General features: G+C 29.1%; 2 protein-coding genes across 2 annotated transcripts; both read right to left on the reverse strand.

Moving 5' to 3' along the window:
• Positions 1-7,984: 7,984 nt before the first annotated feature.
• Positions 7,985-12,594, reverse strand: LOC131660314 (enoyl-CoA hydratase 2, peroxisomal-like). Its single transcript, XM_058929534.1, has 12 exons — positions 12,516-12,594; positions 12,338-12,399; positions 11,346-11,368; positions 11,127-11,232; positions 10,776-10,846; positions 10,529-10,601; positions 9,821-9,860; positions 9,573-9,645; positions 9,356-9,506; positions 8,883-8,953; positions 8,388-8,561; positions 7,985-8,230 (listed from the first exon to the last, which is right to left on the reverse strand). The coding sequence occupies exons 2-12, from the start codon at positions 12,392-12,394 to the stop codon at positions 8,143-8,145; spliced, it is 927 nt and encodes a 308-aa protein (XP_058785517.1). The 5' UTR covers positions 12,395-12,399; positions 12,516-12,594; the 3' UTR covers positions 7,985-8,142.
• A 7,671-nt stretch (positions 12,595-20,265) lies between these two features.
• Positions 20,266-20,637, reverse strand: LOC131657550 (AT-hook motif nuclear-localized protein 27-like). The gene has a single exon (XM_058926934.1). It carries the CDS (start codon positions 20,635-20,637, stop codon positions 20,266-20,268), a length of 372 nt encoding a protein of 123 aa, XP_058782917.1.
• Positions 20,638-20,959: the final 322 nt, after the last annotated feature.

The raw sequence follows: 20,959 nt of genomic DNA on the forward strand, positions 1-20,959 counted from the left end.
TTTTAGGATGAGAATTGATGCGGAGATGGCAAGTGCATTGAAGCATCTCCGTGCTTCTAAAGTTATCAATAGAGATAGTAAAACAACGAATATTCATCTAAATACATAATACCAAGTTATTGAAAATTAACAAAGAACTAAATAAATAAGGTTTTGTTGTCATCTTGGGATCCAAGCTATTAAAAATAAACAAAGAATTAAATAAGAGGAACTCCAACCGAAAGGGCACCCAGATTAATTGAATAGTCTAGCTCTTCTTTTTTTTTTTGTCAAAATAATGTAAAGTAGTACTTAAGCAAAAGAAAGCACTCATATTTCAATAATTTAAGGGGAGAAACTATTTATAAGTCTTTGGCATGCAGTAGAATATAAACTATATCTTTAATTCTTTTAAAGTAAAAGTATCCTATTAATTGAGAAAAAACTTCACATTTGCCGCCACTAATATATTTCTGTACTAAGTAATAATTTACAATAAGATTATATAAGCAAATAAATTATTGTGAGTGCGAGAGCACTTGCGTCTATTTGTATGTGTCTACGTGCGCACATGTGTGTGTCTATGTACGCGCGTGGGCGTACTTAGAATTCAAATATACGTGTATAAGTATAACAAACTAAAAGACACATGTAATAAAAGAAATAAAAAAGAGAGATTGGATATATTTTTTAAACATATATTGTTACATTTGATTAAGTAGCATGTGTGCATTTTAATTTTGGAGGTGAAAGTGTTAAAAAATATAGTTGGAAAGATGAAACTAATAGTTGGTATATTAAAAATGTGGAAGACCACGAAAGTGTGCATACATCTTAAAGTTTAATATCATATTAAGAATGTATATGCAAAGTCTTGCAAGTGATAAAGGATATGAAAATCCAATATATTTGGATTAATAATTACTGGAAGAAAAAAACCTTATTAATTAGAATAAAAAATTAATAAATTGACATAACATTTTTAATTATCAACTATTTAATCGTGTGGCTTCACACCGGAGACGGTATTTTTTTCAGTTTCCTCGTGCTATAAGGTTCTATGCAATTGTTCAAATTCGTTTGGTCCGGCGAATCGATTCGATCATGTCTATTCCGATATTTGGAAAGTGGAAGTTCCTCTTAAAGTGAAAGCGTTTGCTTGGAGATGTTTTATTAACAAAATTCCAACTAGAGATTCGCTTTTCATTAGAGGTATTCTTAATTCTTCTTCAAATCTTTCTTGTGGTTTTTGTGATGAAGTGGGAGAATCTTCGTCCCATTCTTTATTGTCTTGTCGTTATGTCGTAATCGTTTGGAAGGAAATGGCCGAGTGGATAGGATTGATATATCATATCTCCTTTGATTTCAAGGAAAACTTTAATTTTTGGTGGTCCTATTGCTTTTTTAATCAAGTTAGACGAGGAAAGGCGGGTGTCGTTTAGTTGGCAATTGTTTGGAGTCTTTGGTTATGTAGGAATGATATAATTTTAACAACTCCTCTTGGAATGTGAGGGATGTGGTTTGGGGGTGCAAAGCCCTTGTTTGGAGATGGTCGTATATCGGGAAAATTACTCATCCTAATTGTAACTTTTATGAGTTTAGCAATAACCCATTGTATTACTTAAGTTAGGTTGCAATCGGAATGTAATTTTCTTTTTCGGTTCTTTTGCTCTTTTGTAACCGAGTTTATAGAACTTTTGTTCTTTATTAATACATCTTGCTTACAAAAAAACTATTTAATCGTGTAAATAAAACTGGAATTGTGTGGCTCCGATAATTATAAAAATATTGTGTAAATTTGTGTAACCTTTTATAAGTTAATACAATCATCTTCATCCTTTATCTATCATGCATCTAGACATTGTCCATTTAAATCCCACATTTTTCTTTCAAATCCTCCTCTATAAGTCCATATTTTATATCTTATTTTTCATGCAGTAAGCAACATTGAAGTGACTGTGTAATTTCCAAATAATATTGTGGCTATATATTGGGAAAATATTATATAAGCAAATACATTATTGTATGAGTGGGTGCTTGTGCGTGCGCAGTCTGTAGAACAAATCCTGTAAAAAAAACTTAGGATCTAGACAAAGGATTAGTAGCAATACACTAATATGAATGTAGAAGTAGACATACATTTATTTGACTACACATTCAAGGACGTGAAGCACCTTAATATACAATGATACAATAAAGATAAAAAATTTCAAAATGGAATAATTGTCCTCGCTAAAGTAGTACATCCACATTTTGTCTTGCTATATGGAAACACCACATTCGAAAGCCAATCACCTATGAATTTATTCTCAATAGAACTTTGGTTGATCACCTTCATGGTAACAAAGCAATGCTTGGAAAAATTCCTTGGCCTAATAGGATGAGGATTGCTGTGGAGACGTCAAGTGCATTGAAGTATCTCCATGCTTCTAAAGTTATCCATAGATATATTAAAACAACATATATTCTTCTAAATGCAGAGTACCATGTGAAAGTAGCCGATTTTTTACTCTCACGCCTTATACAATCTGATCATAGTTGAATTTCAACAAATCCACAAGGGACTCTGGGTTATCTAGATCCCGAGTACCATAAAACTCATCAAGTTACTTGTAAAAATGATGTCTACTATTTTAGGGTTGTGTTGATTGAGTTCATAACATCTTTGCCTCCTTTTGATGCCACGAAAAAAGAGAATGCAGTTGATGATTCAGTGTTTGAAACGACTATGAAAAGAATTTCAAATCAAACTTTTGATGGTATTCTGGATTCAGGGGCGAAGCTATAGCCCAGCGAGCCCGGGCACGCGCCCGGGCTCAACCCCTCATTTCGTTGTATACTCTCAACCTAATAGTTGATTTTTTAGACAACACTAGGGGCAAAATTAATAATTTTTATACAAATTTAAGGGCAAAATTACTAAAAACAGGGTGTAAAATTTTTGGACAAAATTAAGGGTAAAATTTTTAGACAAAATTAAGGGTAAAATTAGTATAAACAGGATATAAAATTAGTAAAAACAATGTATAAATTTTTTTGCCCAGGCTCCGTAAAATTTCTTGCTCCGCCACTGTCTGGATTGTAATCTCGACTTTGATTGAGATTCCATGGTAAGGAATATGATTAATGGTGTTGGTGAGTTTTCATATTAGTGTCTCCAAAGCTCTGAGGATATGAGACCAACAACGGAAGAGGTGTTCCAACGTTTATAATTACTTAAGGGTGGGAATGATATCTAATCTGAAGTAGCTGGAAGCTCTAGCTCAAATAATGAGAAAATTAGGTCGATCAATAATGACATATTAATGATTGAGAAATGATTTGATAACTCATACCTTATAGACTTTCTTTGATCTTGTGGCTCCAATTTTTTTACTATAAAAGGTTGATAATGTCAAAGGTTAAAACATGCAATGACACTACTATTCTGGCATGATGGTTTCGACATGGCACAGTCATTCCATTAACATCAAAGAGTAAGGAAAAGAAGGGAATCGATTTAGAGGGGACGAAAATATAAAATAATGAAATTTATATATTGAGATGGTCATAAAGCCATTATTGTGACAAGAGAGGAAGAAGAAAAAGTTACTTCGATCCAAATTTGTTTGATTCTCAAGGGGAGCATATGATATGAGGGGAAAAGATATGACATTGGTTTCTCGTTTGGGTTTGTGGTGGCCGGAGATAGCGAGACGTGAAAGTTCAAATGTGCTTCATTTCAAGATCATGGAAACTAAAGATGAAGGAGAGAAAGAACTCATACGGAGACTAGGGTTTTGAAAGGGAGAATAAGAGTGTTGAAAAGACAGTGTTGCTAGCACTCCTCTTAATAAAAACTCCTCTTATTACAAAATATTTATTTGCTTTTGATATCTTTATAGAAAATAATTATTTTTATTTTATTTACGTGAAGAATGACAAGATATTATTGCAAATATTTTTTTCTATAACTTATCATTATTAAATGAGTCATGCTAAAAAATTTTTTCTAAATGAGTCATGCTAAGTATTTTTTTCTATAACTTATCATGATTAAAAATTTTAAATAAAGAAAATTATATCTTCAATGCATTGAATAGATACAATACTCTTTAAAAAAATTAATTATTTCTATTTTCAATGTACTTATTACACATATTTTTTAAAAACTTATCTTTTAAATCTCTTAAAGAATGTCTAACTTACGTTTTTAATCTCTTAACTAGTGTCTCGTGTGTACTCGTTAGTATTTCCCACAATATTTGCATTTCCCGTATATATTATGGAAAATTTTAACGAATGCGTCTGGAGCACTGGTTAAGAGATTAAAAAGGTAAGTTATACATATATGTATAATCAATGCATTGAAAACAAAAATAATTAACTTTCTAAAAAATATTGTGTCTATCCAATGTATTGAAGATATCATCATAGTTTTATTTAGAATTCTTAACCACTACCCGAAAACATTTCTTAGCATGACCCAGAGTCCATATTTACCGTGCGGAACAATATATATTATTCTCGTAAATTTGATAAAATGTTACACATTAAAAAAATAAAAATATGAAGATAATAAAAATTAAATAACAATTAGAGAAATGAAAAAATATTAAAGAAAAATGAATATAGAAAATATTAGATAAAATTAGATTAGAAGATATAATATAAATTTAAAACTGATAGAGAAATAAATTTAATGTAGGTTAAATAAAAATTTAATGTAGGATGTACAGAAATGAAAAAGCTTATAGGAAAGATGACAGTAATACGGATAGGCACATACAAATTTATAGTAATACCATAGATAGTATAGTTCACAGGATGTGAAGGAAACCTAATCTTAGATGGAGGGTTGCTCTTTACCTTCAATGATTCGGTCTTGGATTGATTTGTTTAGGTAACTTTTGTTGGACCCTTTGGGTCGCATTGTATGAGACTGGTTTTTTTTAAAAATATTATAACTTTTTATTCTTCCAAAAAAATTATTAATTTTTTATATGTATAAATATTTGTAAATGACATTTAAGAATGAACGAGTAACGGATAAAATGAAAAAAAGTAAAAAAAAAATATATATATATATATATATATATATATATATATATATATATATATATATATATATATATATATATATATATATATATATATATATATATATATATAATTGATAGATAAAATAATAAAAAAAATTAAAAAAAAGTTTAAAAAAAATAAGAGAAGAGAAATAACAAAATAAATTAAAAATAACAATATAAATATTAAAATAACTAATTTACCCATAAAAAATTAATTTAAATTATTTACTAATAAATATATACAATCATATATAAATTAACATTATTAAATTAGTAGTATATATGTAGGAAAGAAAATATATAATATAAATAGGACAAAGTTAAACTGTGATTTTTTTAATGCATGGTTATATTAACTATGATTTATCGTCTGTTCTGTGGAGATGACCCGCAGAGACGTCATTTCATTTTTCAATTGTGAGATGTCCATCACACTTGATGATGTATCATGTCTCCTACATGTTTTGATCACGAGAAAAATTTTAAACTATTACAAAACCAGTAGACCTAAGACACTAAACATAATGATGACTTATTTAGGAGCTAACTTGAAAAAAGTCCAATAGGAGATAGATGACACCAGAGGATATCATGCTTGATTTTCATTCCTGGAGGATCTCTATGAAAACCAACTGGCTTCAATTGTGGATGTTAATGGTAACGTCCATATTTGTAGACAAAAGTGCGACATATATTGACGTTATCTACCTTTGATACTTTATTAACTTGAAGAGGATTTACGAGTAAGACATATGTCGACGTCTATTATTGAATGTCTTTGGATGTCCTTTTGTAAAAATCATACGGTTTAGATCAGATTTCGGATTAATTTTCAAAACCAAACCAACCAACAAGTATATATTTTATGCTTATTTATTTTTTATTAGTATGATATCTTGTGTTAATTTATTAGTCGACGATACTTATTTTTTTAATATTATTTTTTAGTTTAGTTAAATCTATTTATTTTTATCATTTCATTTGTTTCAACCATAATCAGTCATTCTTATTTTGTAATATTAATTTTTAATATATATTATATGTTATATATTATATCAAGTCTATTATTTATTAACATTTTTATAATCTTAATCAATAATAAAATTTGTAATTAATTGGATATTCAAAAATTGATCCAAAACGCATGAAATTGAATCGAATTAGATCGGATTTTTTAATTAATCATCCAAAACCAGACTGCGAATAAATTTATCTTTGAATCAGATAAATTTTTACCTGAAAATTGATCCAAACCGAACCGCGAAAACCCCTAATACCTAGAAACACATTGTTGTTGCTCCTGCCACTCTCATCCGCATGAATGTTAATTGGATATTTATGGAATACTATGATCATTTGATCCCAAAGAATGCATCATGTAAGCTCCTCGTCCATGAAGTATGATATATTGCTACACATAAAGATTTTTTAGAATGTCACATCTTTACATGACACCAAACGCAGAAGGAGATCCCTCGAGTTCAACTCATCAAGAGATCTTAGAACAGGAGTAGGCAAAGGCAAATCATGTTGTTGGTGTCTTGCCATTATGTCATTGTATTGAAGCTATTCGAAGAAAGGCCATAACTATGGGCAGATTTGAGAAATGTCTTGTCAATATGTCATTGTATTGAAGTTATTCGAAGAAAGGCCATAACTATGGGCAAATTTGAGAAATGCACCTCATATGGCCACTCTACAAGTCATGCACAGTAGTTATCTTTTACTTTGTATTTTGATATTAACATTTTGACATTTTTGTATTATGGTTTGTTATATTTTATGATATGAACTTTAATGTATGGTTTATCAACATTCTTTATCAAATATATTTGACTTTATTAATGAATAACAAATATATATGATTTATTGTGGAATTGATTTATAAATGACTCATAACATACGATTTACTTTAAAAAATGTCAAATTTCTTCTAATTTGTTGTCTAAGAGTATAAAATATTATCATGAAGTCCGAAACTTTTTTCCTATTGGTACGGAAACAGTGTAAACAAGCTTAATCCGGAGATCAAAATCCATACTTTCTTCTGGCAAAAATGAAATGTCACTCTGATGAAATGATACACTGATGAAATGATTTGATGTATAATATGCGCGTCCAAATTTTGTGCTTTTCGGATTTCTATTTGGTGTGTAATCACTAATATGAGTGTCACTGTCACTACAAAGTCATTATCATATTATCATATGCTATTGGAATCTGTAGTAATTGCAAATGCAGCGGTAGTAAAGAATAAATGAGATGGGGTTGGAGTTGTTCGATCTTCGTGTTTTCAATGATTTGGGTCTATTCATCTCAACATATCCTACTACAGGATCCTTTCCAAGATCAGCCTCCAATCATCTAAGCACAAAATCTATAGTTAAGATGATTTCAGGATTGACTCTTATCCTTGAGAACAAGGTTGTTTATAAGAGGGTGGCATTATAGGACACCTAGACACTTAGCATATTCTAAAAGGCTGTAGAATAAGTGAAATAAGAGTTCGATAGGATATTCCCTGATTTTAGGAAATTTCTGGGATAAAAGAGAGAAGTATGATGAGTAACGCATTCAAAAATATTGTTTGACTTTGTTAGGAGAGTTACTCTCTGGTTTATGAGCAATTCAGCTCTGGTTTAGGTGTTCTTGAAACTCTAGTTTAGTTTTCTATTTCCTCCACCATTGTAAAAGCTTTATACTCAACCATTTGCCATTAATAATACACTTCTGTTACCTGTAAATTTTGGTTTCCGTGAATTCTGGTTTCTATCCCTATAACTGTCGATAACTATTTTAAGAGGAAAATTAAATAAAGATGTAAAACAACATCAATACTATATTTTATAAGGTTATTTGGATTTTTTTTTTTCCTTCATCTTTGGATGCATGTAAAGACTAATTTGATTACACAGCTTAGAGAATGAATAGTAGGACTCCTATTTTAAAAGGAAGAGAAAAAATTGTCTATTAAAATCCTGCTTCCTTTGAAGGGAAACATTAAGAACAATAATACTGCATCTAAATTTAGTCCTTATTGCAAACATAAATAACTGGACGGTAAACCATGTACATCTGGGCTACATTCAACTGAACACCTTCAGAGTGATGAATTCAAACCTCGTAGATTAACGGAGCCAGAAAGAACGGTCCTTTTTCTCTCTTTCACTAATGTCCTATAAATAACCCTACACAATTTTAAAAATTCAACTTTTAATATGAATCTGAATTTCCTGTGCTTTCGAACAGGACAGCAAGAAACATTAGGTATGTTAGAAAACTTTAGGCAACAAAGGGTTTAGTAGAAAGTAATATTCTTATGAGTGTATCAAACAATGAACCTACCTCGAGCCTTCGAGCCACATCTCGGTAACGAGAGTCTCACCAGGGTAGACATGTAAGAGAAAACGGCCAGTTATGCTTTTTATCCTGTCGGAATCTCCTTTGCATATACTTTTGATGATTGCCCTAACAGCAAATCCTAATGTGCATAACCCATGCAATATTGGCTTCGAGAATCTTTGGCAATTGATTATAAACATTAGATTAGTCGTACAATGCAAATCCATATAATAAAAAACAATCCCAAAAACAATAGTCACAAACTGGTGGTTCTATATCTTAAAATGCCAAATTACCATTGTGTCTATGTATTTAATTTGTATGACCAATCCTCTTTACTTCAAACAAAGACCTCATGGCTTATAGGGAAAATTCTCATTCACTCAATTCAACAAGCACTCCAGTAATTCAAATGAAGAAAATGGATTTACAATCTAATTGAAGTTTCAAGTATTGAATAATATGACGGCATTAAGAAGACAGGATGAAAGTACTAACCCTGCAACCTTTGCAAACTGGGGATCTGAATGCAGAGGATTGTAATCACCGGATAGCCTGTAGAGCAATGCCTGCAAAACAGAAGAGACATTCAGAATCTGTACAGAAATCTAAAACGAAGCATATCAAAAAATTTCAGCCAAATTTATGCCTAAAAGATATAATAATGTACATAAACATTAGACTATCAACTAAACCAAAGTTGTAAAGCATTTGAGATAATGCAAAGACACAAAATTTCAGGTAATAGGTATGATTTCATGAAACAAATTTGTTACGAGAGGGTCATAGAGCAAAGCCAAATGCAAGGGACTCTATAGCCCATGTAATAGGCATGATTTCATCTCTTAGATCAAAATTTGTTGCAAAGAGAGCAGTAGACCCAAAGGCAAGGAAATGGGGGAATGAAAAAAAAAATGTTGCGAATGAACAAGGCAGCTTATTTTAAACATAATTAAATAGCTGTAACATACCTGAGATGGATGCGTACGATCTTCAAGCACTGAAAAAGGTTTACTTTCAGGAATTTTTACAGCTGAGGTCTGGTTTGAAGGGTAATTTGAGTAGGAAAATGGTTTAGATGACTTCGAAAAGCCACCAGCACCACGTAGATAGACTGTTGATCTGCAAGAAACTTACTATTGGAGTGTGAGTGTAACAAAACATTAAAAGGAATGTTTTTGGTGTTACCTGTTCATGCATAATAAATCGCCAGATTCTTTCTCATAACTTTTTGTTTCAATCTCCAATATTGCTGCTTTGCCTGAAATTTAAGCAACATCACATCTTTAAGAATAGAATAAGAAGATAAGAAGAAAAAGGAATTAAAAAATTGACACGTATATGAGATATATATATTTTAAAGATGTTAAAGTGAAACTGTACAACAAACGCATGCACAACAGATCATTAAGTAAAAACTGTTTTAGCAATTCAACCTTTGTCATGCAATCCAGCGAGACTGACTTTATTTTGTATCTGTAACAATAAAATATATGAGCCTTTATATGAAGATTAAGAGAAGATGATTAGATACTATCCTGATAACTATTTTGAATATCATAATTGTAAAGGTCGGGTGTGGAATGGGGAGATATTTTGGGGTTGAAGAAATCCGTGCTCAAAAAGATTTGATGCAAATTAGATAGATATTAAATTTAGGGGACGTGCTAACTTGTGCTCTAAGAGCACATGTTAAGAATTCCACAAATAGTAATTATGTCTTGAAAAGCAATTTTTAATTTTTTAAGAAATAAAATGTACAATTTAATACAAAGTTCCTATCTTTAGTACACCAACAAGTGCCCTAAAGCACATATTAGCATTTCCATAAATTTAATTACACAAAATTTGATATTTATCACTACTTGCATCATACCATTTTACCCTCACTATTTTAATTAAAAACAAATATCAACAGCCCATTCTTCTCAAGTAAATATGGTTTTATTTCTCATTATAAGTCATTAGAATGTAAATGTGATGTAGTGAAGAAAAGGCAACTATTTCACGTATGCACAAAAAGTAAATTTTCTTATGAATTTCATTTGAAATTTTGTATATTGAGCTAAAATTGGAACAAGAAATCATTAGTTAACAATTCAATTCAAGTGTCCAGTATGCCAAATACTAATGAGAAACCTTACATGACAGCTGGAAGGAAATGGTTTGTACAGCTCAATGTATTGTTGTCCATGCAGCAGAAGGCGTGGATCATACCTGTCATACAAAAAGTTCCACTTGGGATTAAACATCAGAATAGACAGAAAAGAAAGATCAACAATACAATATGACAGAAAATGGAAAATGGAACTTAGGCATTACACATTCATCCATAAATTAAATACACGAAGTACAAGCACAAACATATGGAGAATAGTGAGCAGCACTCACTGCAAGCCCGGGAGATCAAAACCATTGGGCAATGATTCCATTGTAAGTAAAGCAGCAAATGTAGGCAAGACCTAAAGAGCAGAAAATGATGCATAAGTCACAGATATTTACCCACAATTGTGTATAAAAAAAGGCCTGCCTAAACAGAAATGGATTATAGCAATATTTTGTCATAAGTTAAGGTTGAACATGACTAAGTTACATTACGCATTCATCAAGAATACCTTAAAAGAAGCAAAACCCTAACAAACGTCTGACCATTAAAGAAACTAGACATGCATTTTATGTTACATGAGAATAAATGTATTAAAGTAATCATTTTACTAATCACAGTTTGAAAACAAACAATACCTTGATAGCCTTCTGACCATCTTCATGGTAAACATATTTAAGCTCGTCTTCATCGACAGCATCCGAAGCACATGCCCCTATGCCTAAGGCATAAAGTGCTGCATCTCTGTTGAGCATGAAATTCAAACACAATTACTCATACATTTTCTTTTCCCTGAAGCTCATTTCAATAACCATTTTTCTTTATCATTTGAAAGTTTGAGTTAACGAAGGCCTTACCTTTCTGTATAAGAGTAGGTACTCTGCAGTCCATTCCATGGGAGCATAACAAAAACATAAGTTCAGAATTCAATTATTTAATTTAGACTCTGTGTGGCTAAACAGTTTAATTTGGCGCATATGCTTTATAAGTGCTTATGTACAAGTTATTTATATATAATAGGTTAAAATAAAGCTATGAAGCACATACATCTTAAAGAGTAGGTGTGTCGCATTGTCTGACACTTGTATGACACTCATACACTATGTGTCGAAATAATCAGACAAGTGCCGAAAAAGTCAGAGAAATGTCTCTCAAATATAGATTTCTTTCTTTGTTTCGACACTCTTTGAATCAGTGTCGGACATCCGTATCACACTCATACACCACGTGTCGTACAATTCAGACAAATTTTAAAAAAAAATAGTTTTCAACATACTTAATATATCTTTTGGACATGTACAACACTAAGTGGGTCGGCTACATGGATCAACTTTCGTTACAATGTTTTATCAAGGACCATGCTTCTATCTTTTGAGCATGTATTGAAACAATATTATCAACAAAAATTAAAGATATTATTTTGATTAGAATATTTTTTTAACTATTTAATAATAGATAGATAGATGAAACCTAAAATACTACTGTATATGTAGTGTTGTCAAGTGTCTTATGTTTTTGATATTATTGGTGTCAGAGGGTCCATGTCGTGTCCCTGTGACTGTGTCGGAGTCCGAACTTCATACAAATAAAGTCAAAATGTTTTCAATTTCATATAAAATCATAAGCTATTTTCATAAGCTAAACAATCTTACAAGCGGTTATGCCATTGATAAAATCCAAAAAGCCAATTCAAAACACAAAGGCAAAGGCACCGCTATTTTAAGAGATTCTGTTGTTTTTTACTATTGTTTTGAGTACGACATTTCTACAAACACTTTGTGTACAAAAATCTAAAAACAAGATAAAAGAAAAGCGAATTGAATAAGAATAAGGAAAAGGAGAGAAATACATCAGGGAACTTATGAGAAATTGCGAGTGAAGGATCGAACTCCGATTGAACCGCCATGAAACCTGGAAGATCGATCAAACAAATCAAACACAGAACAGAGTCAAAATCAATTAGGGTTGTGTTTGGATTGAGAGAAAATAAAGATGCAAGGTTGTTGTTGCGTGTTTTATTTGCTTACCCTTGCAGAGAAAATTAAGATTAAGCTTCTCCCAGTTCTGGAAATGAACACAAAAAAGTTTATCTTATTTTTGTTTTTTTGTTATAATCAATTTTTATATATATAAAAAAATCTTGATGATATAGTAATAAAATATATTTTTAATGATGTAATGATAAAATATTACGGTCTTGTTTAATGAGAAAGTGATAGTTACTATGCACTTTTGAATATGATCGTCATACATTGTACTTGGACATTGTCCAAAAATATTTTGTCAGTAAAACATTTAGTATTTTCTTTAAAAAAAAAAACATTTGCTCGTAGTATTTATTATGGGGAAATAGATAAAATTAAATTGTAAGTAATTAAAAATTATACTAAAATAATAAAATTTAGTAAAAAAAATTGCGCCTACACACGTTGGATTATTACGAGGAGAAAACATTTACATTGGATCATTCATTTAAAAGTTAAAAGACTCACCAAAACAAATGAGAGAAATAACACATATTCACCCAAAATCATAAAGTGATAGGTGTATAGATCATCTCAATCATAAAGTGTTCAACTTCCACTTTTTTAATTAATGTGGGACTTAGAACTCATTTGTTTCTCAACACAACTCACATTTGTTTCTCAACAATCTTTTTCTTTAAGTGTGAGTTCATACATTATGTTCATGATCAAGCGAAAACTGTTATGCTCCTCCTCAAACACAAGTTCTTCATCCACATGATTGTACCGTCGTTGTGAGACATTATAACCATATCATAAGAACCGCAACGAGACATGTCACATGCCGCCAGACCACCATGTTAAAAGGACTTTCCACTCAAGAAGTCAATTCTTTACTAGAACCAGACTCTAGTATCACTGTTGTTAGGGTTGTTCATGGTTCGGTTCTGTCAGAAAATTGAACCGAACTGAACTGAACCATTATATAAAGGTATCTGAACTGTACCGAACCGTTTTAATTTTTTTAGAACCGAACTGAACCAAAAGTTTTGGTTTGTCATAACGGTTCGAAATTTCGAACCGTACCAAACCACTAGAAAATAAATTTTCTAAACCGAACCATTTACTTAAGAACCGAACCATTATACTTAATTATGAATTTTTTTAATAAGAAATCTACTTAAATTTATTTTTAACATTTTTTAAATAGTGCAGAGTATATATATTTGGAGAAAAGGTACTTAATTAACTTTAATCTCATTTCAATAACATGATGATTACCTTGAAAGAAAGAAATGGAACATAACCACATAGTGAAAAAAGTAATACTGATTAACAATTTCAATAACATATACTCTGCATTTTTTTTATCACGCAGAGTTATAATAATTCTGCCAAACTCAGCGTGAATGTTCGTATGCATATACTCTGCGGTGGCATTCATATTGTGTTGTTTCTTAACAATTTTGATAATTATGGGTTTGATGATTTGGAATCTCCACCAATTTGGTGGTTTAGGGTTCTTCCCCAATTTGAGGATTTAAGATTCTTCACCATTTTTCAGTTGTTCTTCAAAGTTTCCATGGTTATTAGAAGTTAGAATTTTGAAACTAAAGTTTTAACGGTTCGGAATTAAATTCAAAGTGGTTAATTGTTTATCGGTTCGGTTCTAGAACCATTAATAAAATATAAGTTCGGTTCACTAACCATTAATAATGGTTCAGTTAATTTAACTTCAGTTCGATTCAGTTCGACAGTTCGGTTCGGTTCGGCGGTTTTTTTGAACAATCCTAACTGTTATTGAGAAAATAACAAATAAACAAATACCTAAGCAAGCGGAAGAAAAAAAAGTAAAAGATTCAAAATAAAAATTAAAACTCACAAGAAAGGAGTTTTATCTAAGCCTCAGTTGAGGGCTCGTCTAAGCCAAAGTGATAATTTTTTTCGAATACAAGATGACAAAAATTAAAAGCATGAGATGTATGTAGATAGTCAAATATCAATTCATGATCTTCGAGTAAATCTTAGAATTCTTCAATCTTTAATTAGGCAATTAGGCATGACTCTCTGATTTCTCCAGGCCATACCACAATATCATCAAATTTTGTAGTGGAGTCTCTTTAATTTGATTTTGCAAAAATGTATTTTATTTTTTTAAATTTTGAACATAATAAAATTTATTTGGTAGTCTAACTTTAGAAAATTATTATTTTTTAAATATTTTTTATTTAAGAGTTTTAAAAATTATAAAACTAAAATAGATTTTAGTAGTTTTGTGTTTTAGTTTTTTGAAAATTAAAAGAGGAAAAAAACAAGAAAAAATAGTATACTTTTTATTAATGGCAATTTTGTAATATTATACAACTTTAAAATAATTATTAAAAGTTGGATTATCAAAAAAATATTATATTTATTTTTTCAAAAAACAAATTATCACGTTCACCTTACACTTTCAACACAAATTTCAAAAACATTTTCATATTCTACATCACTAAGGTTCTTGATCGTTGTTGTAAGCATTTGCACAAATAAAGAGAAAGATTGATTAATCGATGGTCGTCAACAAGAAGGAATGAAGCACTTTGGTTGCAAACCCAGAAAGGCTGATCTTGGTATTTCGAGATAGCAAAAAGGTTAGGGATCTCTAATGAGATTTTTCTTATTGTCATAACATCCGCAATCTCCAACATTGACGTTTCCATGATATTGATTGATGGCAGTAGCTTTTCTGACATTTTGTACTCGCATCTCTTCGAGAAGATGAGATTGAGAAGGAAAAAATATTTCTCTTAAGGAATTTTACTATTGTCTTGCCATCAACTTTGGGTGTTGCAATTGATTCAGTCCATTTGGATACATAGTTTAACGCCATTAAAATGTAAGTATTGGTGTATGAAAGAGAAAATTGTCTTATAAAATTGATTCCCCAATAATAAAATACTTCTACCTCGAGCGTGTTTTGTAGCGGAATTTCATTTCTTTTTGAAATCCCTTCGGGCCTTTGACAACTTTTTATGTTCATGTGAATCTTTAAACAGAGAGGGCCAATAATAGTATCATTGGATAGTTTTAGTTGCATTTATTTATTTGCTACAATACCTATGTACGGTGAATTGTGACAATCAAATAATATACTTTAAACTTCTTCTCTAGTTACACGTCTTCTCAACAACTGGAATGCCCTTATTTTGAAGAGATATGAATCGTCCCAGACATATTGAGTGGCATCTATTAGAATTTATTTCTTTTATTCCAATTGAGATATGACCAGATCACTCCAACAACCTTGTAATTTGTAATGTCTGCAAACTGTGGTCTCTCTTGTACCATGAATAATTATTCATCGGAAATTCTCCTAGCAACTCATTTTATTGTTTAGTCACCTCTTCATTTACCAGTCTAGATAGATGGCCCACTAAGATATTTTCTGATCCCTTTTTGTCTCTAATTTTTACTCCAAACTTTTGAAGTAAGAGCATCCATCTTATTAATCTTGGTTTAGAATTAGGTTTTTTCATTAAATATTTTATAGTTGCATGATCAGTGTATATAATGATCTTGGAACTAATAAAATAAGACCTAAAATTTTCCAATGCATATATTGTCGCAGACAATTCTTTTTCAATAGTAGCATAATTGAATTGAGTGTCATTCAATTTTTACCTTGCATAATGTATAGCATAGAAAACTCTAGTATTTATTTGTCATGGTACTTCACATATTGCGTAATCACTAGTATCATACATTAGTTCAAATTCTAATGTCCAATCTGGTGGAGTGATTATGGGAACAATTACTATTTTTTTCTTTAAAATTATTAGAAGCAAGTAAACAAGATTCATAAAATTGAAAGGACTTGTTTTTGTTAAGCAAGTTGCTTAAAGATTGTACAATTTTTTATAAATCCTTTATGAATCTCCCATAGGATCCAGATGGCCAAGGAAGGTTTTAATTCCTTCGAAATTTGTTGTGGAGGTAGCAACTCGATCACTTCTACTTTAGCTTTGTCAACTTCTATTCCCCTGGATGAAATCTTATGTCTAAGAACAATACCTTCAGTCACCATAAAGTGACATTTTTCTCAATTTAGAATCAAATTGGTCTTGATACATCTTTTCAATATAATATACAGGTTGTTTAGGCATGTAACAAATGATGTACTAAATCCAAAGAAGTCATCCACGAAGACTTATATGCTTTTCTCGATTAAATCTTAGAAGATTGCCCACATAATAAAAAGGAAAGAAGGGGCAAGGTTGGAGGTCATGATCGTCTCCTATGCATCTATTAAACAGTCATTTATGATTTTGGATCCTCTCCTTCATTTTTCTCTCATTCTCTTTCCTAACTATCTTCTCTCTCTAAATTTCATTATCTCTCTTAATTTTATTTTTTAGTTAAGAAAGAGAAAGTGAAATTAAGAGACAGATAAAGAATTAAGTGAAGGAATGAGAAAAAATTAAAGAAAATTATTCATATATGTCACTCATAACTATCAATATTATAATTCAATTTTTTTTAAATCTTAAAGCATGCAAAATGGATACCACAATCAATCTATATCTTAAATATTAATTGTAAACTATCGATAATAATAATCCAAAGTATATATTGAGTTTAATGTAGCCAGAAATGGATTAAGAAAAAATGTGATAAAATAAAAAACTCAAACTCTCGTATTGTCGTTGTTTCATATTTCTTCTTCTAAACTAATAACAAACTCGTGCATACGCATGGGTTCTGGTCTATTACGCGCAATTATTTACATAATATATTTATTTTAAATAGAAAATTAAAAAATTAAAAAAAATATTTAAATCAATATTTTTTTTTTGCATATAAATATATTTAGATCAATAATAGATGTTTTCCCGTAAATCATTTTTGGATAAAAAATATTTTATCATAAATATCATTTCTTGGATATAAAAATATTTAGATTAATAATAGATTTTTATCCGTATACAAATATTATTTTTGTTTAGGTACCATTTACAAAAATATTTGAATCAATAGTAAATTTTCATATATAAAAATATTTAGATCAATAATAGATTTTTTCCGTATACCATTTTTTAATCAAAAATATTTGGATCATAAAAACCATTATTCGTATATAAAAAAAAATATATATATATATATATATATATATATATATATATATATATATATATATATATCAATAATAAATTTTTTATAGTATACAAATATTATTTTTGTTTAGGTATCATTTACAAAAATAACTGGATCAATTGTAAATTGTTGTATATAAAAATATTTAGATCAATAATAGTTTTTTTTTCCGTATACCTTTTTTGAATAAAAAAATTTTGGGTCATAAATACCATTTTTTATATATAAAAATATTAAATCATTAATAAATTTTTCTCATATACAAATATTATTTATGTTTAGAATCGTTTACATAAAAATATTTAGATCAATAATAATTTTTTTCCCATATACTTTTTTTGAATAAATTTTTTTTGGATCATAAATACCATTTTTCATATGTAAAAATATTTATATCAATAATAGATTTTTTCCCGTATACAAATATTATTTTTGTTTAGGTATCATTTACAAAAATATCTGAATAAATAGAATTTGACTATAAATAATAGTAGTATGTTACAATTAAGTAATACACTTTTTTTCCTTAGATATATATTATTTTTCTATTTACATTGATAACATATATTTGTGAAATGACATCAATAACAAATAATTTTTCTAATATTTAATTGTGCAAACATTATTTTAATTGTATAAACTTCATTAATGACATATATTAATATAATAATATTTTGAATCATATAAATTAAAGTTAATGATAAGTGACACACATTTTTGTATTTTATCCAATGACACATCTTTTCAACTATATTTTTAAATTCATTTTAATTGAAATAACTTTTTAAAAAGTAAAATTATTATTATTTTCTTCAAAAATATTGTATCTTAAAATAAAAATTATTTCAAATTATATTTCTTCATTATTAATATTCAATTACTAAAGTTAATTTTTAAATGTAAATTAACAATCATTTAAAATGATCATAATAATCTTTTTATAAAAAAATAATTTATTGGAATATTTTGATTAATAATTTATTAGAAATAATAATAAAGTAATAAAAAGTGAAAAAGTGTAAAGTGAAAATTGAAAAATGAGTTTGAAATTGAAAAGTGAGTTGGAAAAAATCAACAAAAGATATTTTTTTCTCCTAAATTATTAATTTAAATTAAAATAATAAAAAAATATTTTTGTGATTTTCATAACTAACAACTTTTCTTATATTATAGATATATGTTAGGCCAAAAGATAGCAAATTCTCTTTATAAATTTGTGAAGAATTTTCCCGACTCCCCTCAAAATTATACATGATACACCCACAAGTGATGTAATATGACAAAAATACCCTTTTAATAAAAAAAGTTAAATTGTTATAAATTTTTAAATCTTTAAATTGTTTTACTTTTATTACTTGGAGAGTTTGTTGTGGATTTTACCAAAATTTCTATCTATAGGAAATACATCACCTACAAAATTTTCAACGGATTTTGGAATAAATGTTTATGTATTTTTACCAGATTTTCAAAAATTGTTGTAGAATGTTATGCATTTTTACCGTATTTAATAATATATATAGTAGAGGTGTCATCAATTTTAAAAACAAATACTTATATTTGGCAATTTTTTGATTTTTACCTGTTGGATTTGTTGTGGATAGTATTATTATTTCTGCAAAAAATACATTATCTTTTTTTTATCGGATTTTCAAAAAATCAGTATCTAAGTTTATACATTTTTACCATATTTTTTATTTAAAAAATTGTTAAACACATACTAGATTTAAAATAAAAAATTGGTGTTTGACATTTTTTATAATTTCATAATTATTTGATTTTTTGTATGCAAATGGTAGAAAAAATTTCCCAACAAATACATACCTGCGACTTTTTCTGTTGATTTTTTAATAGATGAATTTTAAGCAATTTTTAAAATACCGATACCTATTTCTACACATTTTTAGCACATTTTTTAAATAAAAAAAAAATCTAGAAAAGACATACCAATTTTTTATTATCACTATTTAACTTTTCTTATTTGAGTATAAAATTTTTAAAAGATTTTTAGAAAGGTAAAAAATTAGAGAGGTATTTTTGATATTAAATTATGAGAGAATGTCAAATATAACTTTAGAAGTGTGTAGATTTTTTCAAACTAAGAGACTTGCTAGGCATATTATGTTCTGGTAACAGTGATTTTAACAGGCGTAAAAATTGCTCGTATAAAATAAAGGTATAAAATTTATAACGATAAGAAATATTTATGAATTATTGATTAAAAAATGGTGATAAATAAGGTAAACCACAACTTATATGCATCAGAATACCATTGTTTGTTTTTCTTTAATTAATGTTTCCTCATAAATCTTTAGAACGTGTGTACCCTGCCATATCCTTTTTTTTAAATATTTTTTATTATTAAATTGTCCATCTTATACAAACATACATAATTTGTGTACTGGAAAATTCACTATAATTAACTAAACGCACCATGATAGATAAGGGATCATAATTAATTATTGTATGTTTATATATATTGAGTCATAAATTAATTAATTAAACAAAAAAATATGCATAATATTAATATATATATATATATATATATATATATATATATATATATATATATATATATATATATATATATATATAAATTTTTTTCCACAAATAGTTTAGTTTAAATAAAATTAAAATGTTTTTAGAATAATTGATCCCTGTAACTAAATGGAAGAAGAAAGATTTAAAATGCATCATTTGAAAAGGAGACAACTGTGACTCGCATCGGACTATAAGCCAATAGAGGGGAGATCACACTCCCTCGAATCACGTCATCTTCATCACTCCAAGGATCTGATAAGGTAATTTGTAATACTCCTAAACACTCCATTCTCGACATCGGGATAATTGTGCCATGAATTGACAGAAGATCAAACATTCCTAAAACAGATACAAATCTCCTATTAGGTTGTTGAAGCGTGACATCAGCCACCACTCCTGTTCCACTGAGGATGCGGATGGATCTCCCACGACTTCGAGCAAATTCAAATAGAATGCTTAATAGATCGACTCCAGCATCAATCTCAATTATGTGAGGAGTGAGTCCAATCGGCATGTTGCAACAGTCAACAACGAAGGACGATGCTTGATGACTATTTTTTGTGGTGGTAGTAGTACCTTATGTTTAGAAGAACAATTGCAATAAATAGGTGAAACTCTTGGGATGAAAAACAACGTCGCCGCAGGTGAAGTTCTTGGAATGAAAAACAACGTCGCAATAAATTACGTTGACCAAGGATACAATTTGTTTTATTATTTATATATATATTTACACCATCCACAGATTCACTTGCTCCAAAACCACTATCATTACTTCTCTTTTCATTACATTTACTTACTCTTTTTGACAATTATAACAATCCACCATCTCAAATAAA

The sequence above is a fragment of the Vicia villosa genome, linkage group LG3, assembly GCF_029867415.1.
Source record: "Vicia villosa cultivar HV-30 ecotype Madison, WI linkage group LG3, Vvil1.0, whole genome shotgun sequence".
NCBI lineage: Eukaryota > Viridiplantae > Streptophyta > Magnoliopsida > Fabales > Fabaceae > Vicia > Vicia villosa.

Bases quoted from the DNA above. Each gene is read 5' to 3' on its own strand.
- LOC131660314 (XM_058929534.1), bottom strand. From the start codon at position 12,394: ATGGCGGTTCAATCGGAGTTCGATCCTTCACTCGCAATTTCTCATAAG. The intron at 11,233-11,345 runs GTAAGGCCTTCG...CATGCTCAACAG, and splicing joins ACCTACTCTTATACAGAAAG to AGATGCAGCACTTTATGCCT. The intron at 10,602-10,775 runs GTGAGTGCTGCT...TTTGTATGACAG, and splicing joins TTTGATCTCCCGGGCTTGCA to GTATGATCCACGCCTTCTGC.
- LOC131657550 (XM_058926934.1), bottom strand. From the start codon at position 20,637: ATGCCGATTGGACTCACTCCTCACATAATTGAGATTGATGCTGGAGTC.